The 9,596-nt window shown below is 37.3% G+C and overlaps 1 protein-coding gene across 1 annotated transcript; it reads left to right on the top strand.

The window, feature by feature from the left end:
- Positions 1-1,753: 1,753 nt before the first annotated feature.
- LOC142529650 (26S proteasome regulatory subunit 6B homolog) lies at positions 1,754-6,614 on the top strand. Its single transcript, XM_075635239.1, has 6 exons — positions 1,754-2,285; positions 4,051-4,281; positions 4,775-4,933; positions 5,121-5,273; positions 5,406-5,489; positions 6,268-6,614. Exons 1-6 carry the CDS (start codon positions 1,806-1,808, stop codon positions 6,400-6,402), a joined length of 1,242 nt encoding a protein of 413 aa, XP_075491354.1. The 5' UTR covers positions 1,754-1,805; the 3' UTR covers positions 6,403-6,614.
- The last annotated feature ends 2,982 nt before the right edge of the window (positions 6,615-9,596 follow it).

Genomic DNA, 9,596 nt, shown 5'->3' with positions numbered 1-9,596 from the left:
TGTCCATTTATTTAATTAAATTGTGCTCCCAAAAATCCTAGAATTATCCTACTAATTACATGCAAAGAATTGGTCAAAGTTGGTGAGTTGGAAAATGAATCTTCTAGCACTAAGGGTGGCCGAAAAATGCATGATAAAATAAAGGGAAATGTTGATTATCTAGTCAACTAATAATCCTTGAAAGCCTTACTAATCCTTTAAATAATTTAGTGAGCTAACCCCTTAATTTAATAACTTAAATGAGTTCATTTCTTAATCACCTCAAATAATTAAATTAAATCTTCAAACCTTCCTTTCTAACTTAAATGAACTTAGTTACTAGCTAAATTAACTTCTGGAAATATTTCTCAAATCTTAAATTCTATCTCAAAACTCCAACTCCGGTCCGGCCTCACTGAAAATACTGAAATGCTAAAAATCAAACTGCTGAACTGAAATAATAAATAATTAACTTCAAACAAATGCATTTAAAATAATCATGCAATGAAGTCAATTAAATTTAAAATCTAGAATTATGCATGGCTTATACGTCTACTGATTTACGGGTTCTACAACTTCCTTCCCTGGCAGATTCAGGAATCAGTGCTTCTCCCAAGCGGCAATTTTTACCTGCTTGAGGAATCCCCGATCCTTGGCCTTGATCTTTAAATAGTTTAGTGTCCGTTTCTTGAAGTTTATCATTTTCTAATGGAACAACCTCTCCTTTTGCAGACTTCCTCCATTCTTTCACCTCTGCCACAAATTCCATCATAACAGTAACGAAAGCTTGGGTCATTTCTCTGAGATCACTGCGGATATTCTTTTCCATAGTCACCATGAAGTTTGTTGAAGGTCCATCACCACCAGAAACGAGAACTCTTTCCTTCATAGTCTCTTATTCGAACTGGTGAACAAGTCTTTCAACAGTTCTTCCATCTGCATCAGTTTCTTCTTCTTGTGAGCGATGACCTTTTCCCTGTGATGGAGGAATTCCTTCATTCTTCTTAGTACGCTTTGGAGGCATAGGGTCCCACCGGGCGTGTCAATTTGTTTCTCACGAAAATTGCGGGGCGTACCAGGCACGTGTTTGTGCCAAATGTGAATGATCCGATTTCGTTTATCAAACGTTGCGAGTCCCGATTCGACCGTTAGTTATTGTTCCTTCGGTATGGCTTCAAAATTAAACGTATAAACTGAGGAAAATAAATGAATTATAGAGAATCCATGGACAACATCAAACTTAAATATGATGTTATGAATTTTGATCAACATTCTACAATAAAGTTGAAAAAGTGAGAAAATATACTGTACTGCTTGGAAAATGGAAATGAGCGAACAATTAATGATAGAATTCTGCAGAGTTTTTGCTGTAGATTTGTTGGATGATTTTTATCGGGGCTTTTTCTGATTATTCCTTATGCTTTTGTCACCCTCCACGTGGGAGTTTCAGCCACATTCCACGATCTCTCCACGATTTCCACGTCGTGTAATGGTGCATCGTGCTTTTCCCTGGGCCAACCGCTATTCTCCCGGGCTTTCCTTTGTTGGGCTATTGCTCATGAGCTTCAAGAAATATTTTTTGGACACAACACTATTGTAAACCCGTAGACGAGTTTTAAACCCCAAAACTTAATTGGATCATTTATGGTCGGATACGGTCATGATATCGGTTCAAATTTTTTACTAAGTGAACGGACCTGTCGATCACAGGTTGGGTTGGGTCCGGTCTGGGACAAGGTCTAAAAGCTGTAATTATTTATATGTTCCTCCGGATGAAACGAAGAGCAAAATAAAAAAAAAATCGTAATTTCCTTTTTGATGAAGCAATGGCATCTGTTGCAATCCTCGATCCGAAACCCTACCTAGCGGATCCTCCGTCCACGCGACCCATATCCAGTTTCGACCAAACCGTGGACCTCGACGACGATCTCTACTCGCGGCTTAAATCGTTGCAGCGCCAACTTGAATTTATCGAGATACAAGAAGAGTACGTGAAGGATGAGCTGAAGAATCTCCTCCGGGAGCTGCTACGGGCGCAGGAGGAGGTGAAGAGGATCCAATCGGTGCCCCTTGTAATCGGACAGTTCATGGAGATGATCGATCAGAACAACGGAATCGTCGGTTCCACCACCGGATCCAATTACTATGTTCGCATACTCAGTACCATTAATCGCGAACTGCTCAAGCCTTCGGCTTCCGTCGCTTTGCACCGCCACTCTAATGCCCTTGTCGACGTACTGCCGCCCGAGGCTGATTCCAGTATTTCGCTGCTCAGCCAGTCTGAGAAGCCTGACGTAACTTACAATGTATGTATTCTTTTTTGGTAGATTCCTTCCGTTGGGGCTGGTTTTGCGGGTTATTGGATGTTCATTTTTTATTGGCTTTGTTAATATTCTTAACTGCAGTTCACTATTAATGTTGTGTGGTTTTGGGGTATTATGGTTTAATTTTGGGGAGTGATTTTTTTTTTATAATCCAGAGAAATTTTTCAGCACAAACTCTTTATGGACTCAGTATTTCAAGAACAAATTTTTCAGATAGTTCCTTTAAAATGATTGCTTGAATCTCATTTTGGTCATTTGATTTTCCTTGCTCATTTCTTCTTCCTCAATTGAGAAATTGAGGAACGAGACCATCCATTTTATGTATTGAAACATTTTTTTATCTTTGCCTTTGTTTTGATTATCTGCTTATCAATTCAATCCGTTAAGCACTTGTTCTGGTTGTCAATATTATCATTTCGGTTGTATAGTTTTACTACAAAATACTTTATGATACTTTCTCTCTGTTTTGGGCCTCTTAATTTATTTTTGGCTCCTATTTTCAAGTTTTCTTGTTATTTTTAGCTTTTGTTTAACCTTTGCACACAGATATCCCTCTATTCAAGTTTGTTGAAGTTTCATATGATATTTCATCCAGTCCTTTGGTTTTATTCATTGGGATTTCATCTAGACTATATTTTGATTTGGCCTTACATACTTAAGGCAAGGTTTTCTATTTTAGCTGAGCTGTGACTTACAATTAGAACACACCAATTTCCTGCACACTAAATTATACATTAGCATAATAAGAGCAAGTTTGGACATGTGTAAAACCAAGATTTATGTGTTTTAGGTGCAACTACTTGAATTGAAAATGAAACACATGGTAGGTGAATTAAGGTATGAATTTCACGCATAGTAAATTATGAATTTTCTGAATTGCTATCATATCATGCCATTAGGTGGCTTGGTGTTTTTGGACAAACTTTGCAGCTTGATATTGGGAACACCTGGCAGTTGTTCAACAAAAGTGGCTTAAAACTTCCCTATCTCGTAATCGTTTTTGTCATCAAATATGATATTTGTATACCAACCCAAAGTCACTAGCTGTTATATTTGCTTGAAAGTGTGGGATTATGACCTTTAAAGGAGTTTGAAGGAGAATCTTTTGTGTCGGTTTGTTAAAGGGTATCTTGTTTCTTTCTTTTGTAGGCATGGGTTGCATTTCTCGTCTTTTCACATATTTACCCATGTCTCTAGTATTTTGTAAGAAATACGCATGTCTCTAGTAGTTGTAAGAAAAATTATGTGGTGCCATATCTCAGCTGTTATTATTTCACTTTCTTTATTATATGGAAAGTGGAATGTGCCCATATTTGTTTATGGTCTTAAATTCCTAATCATATCTTTTATTTTGTCATCTTTTCACCATTGTTATTCCAAGCGTTCTCATTAACTCATGTTCTCTTTTCCCCTTTCCTTTTACAGAAAAGAATCGCTTAATTTTGACGTCCCTGACCAAATATTTTTCACAAAATAGAAAGCTTTATCATGGTGTCAGGTTTCTCAATTTGTACTATGCCCTGGATTCACAAGTCCTAGAGTTGCTTCGTTACGTAATTTTAAAGGGACAGGGGAAAGAGAGAGTATAGTTGTTGTCTTATGAGCCGTGTGCATATTTAAGCACCATTTCATTTGCTTATGTTATGATAGTTGGCATTTTTTCCTCTTACACTGATAATACTGTTTTATCTTCTCCTCAGTACAATTCATGTTTGGGTCTAATTTATTCAATTGGTGGTTCTGTCAGGATATTGGAGGATGCGACATTCAAAAGCAAGAAATCCGCGAGGCTGTGGAGTTACCTCTGACTCACCATGAGTTGTATCAGCAGATTGGCATAGATCCTCCTCGTGGCGTTTTGCTCTATGGTCCTCCTGGTACTGGGAAAACCATGCTTGCAAAGGCCGTTGCTCACCACACAACTGCGGCCTTCATTAGAGTTGTTGGCTCGGAATTTGTTCAGAAGTACTTGGGTGAGGTAATGTTGTTGGGTACATTGATTATGCATTGGCATTGTCAGCTATTACTTTTTTGGCAAATACCATAAAATTGTATTTTGTCTCCCTATAATCTCTTTACTAATTGTGTACAATTGCTGCTTTTTAATTAATTTTCAGATATTTTATAGGAACTGATGTTTGGATCATTTTAACCTTTTATTTTTTCTGGTGATAAGCTTTTTTTAAAAAAAAATAAGTAATGGGGAGTATTGGACTTGAAAAGTGCAATAAATATTTCAGTTAAAGCGTTGATTCAATATTCCTTGATATTTGATTTAAACTGTTTTCCCCTTTTTGTCATTTTGTTGTTTGCCATTTTGCAAAGATGGCTTATGACTTTTAAAAAAATCATGATATGATTATATTTCTGATATCTCTTTAGCACTGAAATATCGTGCTAGAGGTATATGGTGATTCTATGTCCTTATTTTGATAGAATATCATAGATCTCCTTCTTTAATAAATGCGCAGGGTCCGCGAATGGTTCGTGATGTTTTTCGGTTAGCGAAAGAAAATGCACCTGCAATTGTTTTCATTGATGAGGTAGATGCTATTGCTACTGCAAGGTTTGATGCTCAAACAGGTGCCGATAGAGAGGTCCAGCGAATTCTTATCGAACTGCTAAATCAGGTAGGGTTTGAAACTCAGGCTTGAGTGAAAAATAGAGCAGCAATGCAAGAATTTCAAGTTTTCTGATGTTAAATGCCACTATATTTCAATGCATTTCGACATCTTGTGTGAAATAGTGCTCATCAGAATTATCCTTTGCCTTATTCCGCATTTTTAACATCACAAAAATCTATTTTGCTTCTTGCAGATGGATGGATTTGACCAAACTGTCAATGTGAAGGTTATCATGGCAACTAATCGAGCTGACACATTAGATCCTGCCCTTTTGCGTCCTGGAAGGCTTGATCGCAAAATTGAATTTCCTTTGCCAGATAGACGCCAAAAGAGGCTCGTCTTTCAGGTGAACTTTATTGGAATAGTCTGTAGCTATTTTTTTGGAATGCTGTTTTGGATGTCGAATTTGGAAAGGAAAGAAGGTATGCTTTTCTTGTGTACTTGGTTTCATAGAGTAACAAAATGGCGTTACATGCAGGTTTGCACTGCTAAGATGAACTTAAGCGATGAAGTGGATTTGGAGGATTATGTGTCTCGGCCAGATAAAATTAGTGCTGCTGAGGTCAGTTGATGTCCTAGCTCTTTGTTGCATGATACAGCAAGGAGTAATTATTAAAATTTTTTTTTATGCTTCATTAGTTCTTTTGATAAAATGCTCAAACTCTTATGTATGAGTGATCCTGATCGTAACTATTGAAAGATCAGAAGGCACACAAAAACGATGTTTGTGGAGCTACCCCTTCGCCTATGCTAAAGCAGAGGCACATCCTTTTAGGAAACTGTCTGTTAGTAATGAAGCATGTACCTGGTATGTCTCTATTGCGTTAGACATGCTTAAGCGCGCCTTAAATGCTTAGGGCGCGCCTTAAATGCTTAGGTTGTGAATTAGAACGACGTAGAAGTTACTCATAGTCTCATATTTAGACGTATGCTGATAAATGTCTACTTTATTATTTTTCTATAGCTAGTTAAATACTTCAATATATATTGGATTTTAAACAAAGTAGTTCTCTTTTGATATATTTGTTTTAGAATATTATTCTTTAATTCACCTCGTTTCAATAAAGCACTTCATTTTCCGTCTTGCATCTCAGCTCAGAGGCTTCCTATGCATATAGTTTAGTAAGCATCCGCCACCGGCTCTCTTGAATGCCACTTAGTATGTATAGACATGTACGTACACATGCAAACATATGTATACATTATATATTACATATAGACGCCTGCACTAGATACATATAGACGCTTGCACACACATCTATGTTTAATATATTACATTGAATGAATTATATTTTCATAATATTTTATAGAATATTAAAGAATGAGTTAAATATTTTCAGATATCTGCTATTTGCCAAGAAGCTGGCATGCTCGCAGTAAGAAAGAACAGGTATGTAATATTACCGAAAGATTTCGAAAAGGGTTACAGATCAAATGTAAAGAAGCCCGACACAGATTTTGACTTCTACAAGTGATATGTAAGAGTTCGCGAGGGGAAAAAAGTTGAAAAAAATGTACTCTTTGCCTTCTCCACTGCCGTGTTGCAGCAAAAAGATTATTGTTTTGTCTGCGTTGAAACATTTGTTCTGATGCGTATTACATTAGCTGTGAATTGTTCGTTATTTACAACGTACTTTTTACTCGAGGAATACTTGGTCCTGTATGTTTAATATTATATTCATTGTTATCCTGTGTGTTCCATTTGTAAGTTGTAACACCTAAATTTTTCTTCAGGAAGTTGCTCTGATTTTTCTTTGGTTCAAGGGCCGGAGAAAATCAGAGAACACTATTTTAGCAAATATCTTGGTGTGAGATTATTATCAAAATCGATTTGGAAAATAGAAATTTAGAACTTTGACAACAATATTAATAGATTCTTGGAAATTGTATTTGTAAATTTTTTTAGGATTTCGAGAATTTCAAGTCTTTTCTTTTTCGAATTTAAAGGATTTGTTTTAAGAATCTGATGTCCTCTGAAATTGGTGCACCTGGGTGGATCTGAACTCACATCAAAAGGGATCATCACAATATCAGAAGTCCAAGCTAACAATTCTTAGCCTCAACAATGCATAGCATTATAAGAAGTCCAAGCGCACAATTCTTAGCCACAACAATTCATAGCACTATTAGAAGTTCAAGCCCTCAATCTCTAGTCCTATCACATATCCGAGCTTTAAGGGCCTAGCCTGCAAGTTAGACCCCCTGACTATAATTAGGACGATCTCCTCAATGACGTGCCCTTGAAGCTTGGACCCATCGAAGTGGTCTGGAGGCTCGAGCTCTTGTGCAGATAGGGAATGAGAAAGGTTCCGACCAATCCGTGATTTTGATCAAATCTTATCAAGATAAGGTAGGAGTCCTAGTTGTCTTGATCATCGAGTTCTACGAAATTCTATCATCTTATTTTATTGGAGTCCTACTATGACAAGAGTTCTACTCCCACAAGATAACTAATTTTCTTGCATCTTTAAATGCACGGTATTGACCACAATTTTATTAATTCACATTCTCCTGCTCACTTGGCACTAGCTTATTGCACTCTTAAGTTTGCTCTCTCCGAACTGACTTAAGCATCAGAGGGTCATGCTGGAAAACTCTCCAGAATCCCCTAACCTTGTTTTTGTCTGTGCAGAACCCGGAGATCCTACCCAAACCGATCAACTCTGAAGATTTGAAGATCCGCTATCCAAACCAAACCCGAGGTAAAATTTTGGTATAATCAATTGACGCCGTCGGTGGGAAATTGAAGGAAAAATGATAAGATGGCGAATACTGAAGACATCACCAATGGAAGCGAGGAGACATAAATAATAATGATAACCAGAGCCTCGCCGTGGTTGAATCGACACAATTAATTACAGCCACCATGGAACAAGTGTTGGCCAGGCGCGAAGGAGAAGGTCGGCCCCCACCACCCTCCGATCAGGAGACACATCTGGCCAAGATGAAGTTGAGAGAGGAGGTTGAGCAATTAAAGGACAAAAGGAATAGGAATCTCCCTCCCCCAACTCGAGCCATACCATTCTCTGCCATGATACTAGAACTCCCTAAAAACTTCAAATTCCCGAATATCGCAGGATATGACGGGAAGGGAGACCCCGAAGACCATCTGGCGCGGTTCGAAAACGCCGCACTCTTGCATCAGTATTTGGACCCTATCAAGTGTCAGGTCTTTCTTGCAACTCTAATATGGTCGGCACAGTAGTGGTTTAATTTGCTCCGGCCCGGGGAGATAAAAAACTTCCAGGACTTCAGCCGAGCCTTTCTCCATCAATTCACCAACAACAAAAAGCATCATATCACTCTTTTCAGTCTCTTTGCTATGAGACAACATGAATACGAAATCTTGCGAGCATATATGCGAAGGTTCAGCGTCGTGGTCATTGAAGTACCCTCCGCCACGTCCGACCTATTAATCAGCACGTTCATCCAGGGACTCACAACTGAGAATTTCCTCAAATCACTGATATAAAGGCCGGCGAATACTTATGATGAACTTCTAGCCTTGACAGAAAAATAATGTCAATCTTGAAGAAGTCCAGCTTGCCCAAGCCCATCAACGGAGGAAGCTGCCCAATAGCCCTAAGAAGCCCAAGCCAGTGAACTCTGCTTCTCGTCCTTGAGCGACAAGCTCGTTTGAAGCCCCTGAGCCAGTTCGCCGCATACAACCCCGCTCAAGGTCAGTAAGCTCAGAGCCTTCCAAATATGTGAGAACAAACACCTTATACAGAGCTCCGTAGGTAAGTGATCAGGGGCCTCGGAGACTGACTTACGATTTCGGTTTGGAATAAATCTAGCAACCGGACTAGGTTAAGTTATAATAAATAGATGATGAGTTCAAGTATCGATCCCACATACACTAATATTTAATTACTAGAATTTTTATCACTTAACTTAAACTAGACAAAATAAATAAAAATATGATATATGAATTATTAATCTAAATTATTAAATAATTGCAACTAAAAACGACGAATTCAAAGATTAAGTAGAGATTCAAAATCAAATAAAGAACTAAGACACACAACGGTACAAAACTCAACTATATTAAAATTAAATTAATTATTTAATTCTTGACAATCACGGTGAAATCCCCAAATTTATTTATTAAACTTTTACTCGAGTTAATAAAGCTATTTAAATCTAACAGTTTAATTATTTCTAATTGAATTTAATTAGATCTAAATACATTAAATCTTTGTGAAATTTCAGTTTTCACTGAAGCCGCACACTGAAATCGAAAACTATTTCTAGTCCGTTTAACCATGTGTTGATGACGTATTTGTGATTATATTTAACCAATCATCTTCCGATTCGTGATTAATCAACAAACGTGGAAATAGTTGATCAGGCTATTAACAAGAAATATTAAACCAACATCAATTAATAATTAAAATCGAGAAAAATAATATACTGAAAATAAACAAAATATCAAACAAAGTACTGCTTGGCCCTATCGTGGTATTATACTAAAAAAATTTATTCGATAAATTTGAAACAAAATTGAAGACTCGTGTTTAAATTCAATGAAGAAAACATAATTAAGAATGAATGGAAGGAATTCTCAGTGATTTTTGGCGTGTGTTGAGGAATTTCTACTTCTTTTGCCTTTTACCTTCTTCCCTTCAATTCTTCTTCCGCTCTGTTCCTGCTTCATTATAGCCTTTCG

The sequence above is a fragment of the Primulina tabacum genome, chromosome 16 (genome assembly GCF_025594145.1).
Source record: "Primulina tabacum isolate GXHZ01 chromosome 16, ASM2559414v2, whole genome shotgun sequence".
NCBI lineage: Eukaryota > Viridiplantae > Streptophyta > Magnoliopsida > Lamiales > Gesneriaceae > Primulina > Primulina tabacum.
The sequence above is the reverse complement of the archived record's forward strand: the minus strand, read 5'-3'. Positions and strand labels throughout refer to the sequence as shown.

What these genes read in the sequence shown, in the direction of transcription:
- LOC142529650 (XM_075635239.1), top strand. Translation starts at nt 1,806, where the DNA reads ATGGCATCTGTTGCAATCCTCGATCCGAAACCCTACCTAGCGGATCCT. An exon ending in TTCAGAAGTACTTGGGTGAG is followed by an intron (nt 4,282 to 4,774) that starts GTAATGTTGTTG and finishes ATAAATGCGCAG; the next exon opens with GGTCCGCGAATGGTTCGTGA. An exon ending in TTATCGAACTGCTAAATCAG is followed by an intron (nt 4,934 to 5,120) that starts GTAGGGTTTGAA and finishes TGCTTCTTGCAG; the next exon opens with ATGGATGGATTTGACCAAAC.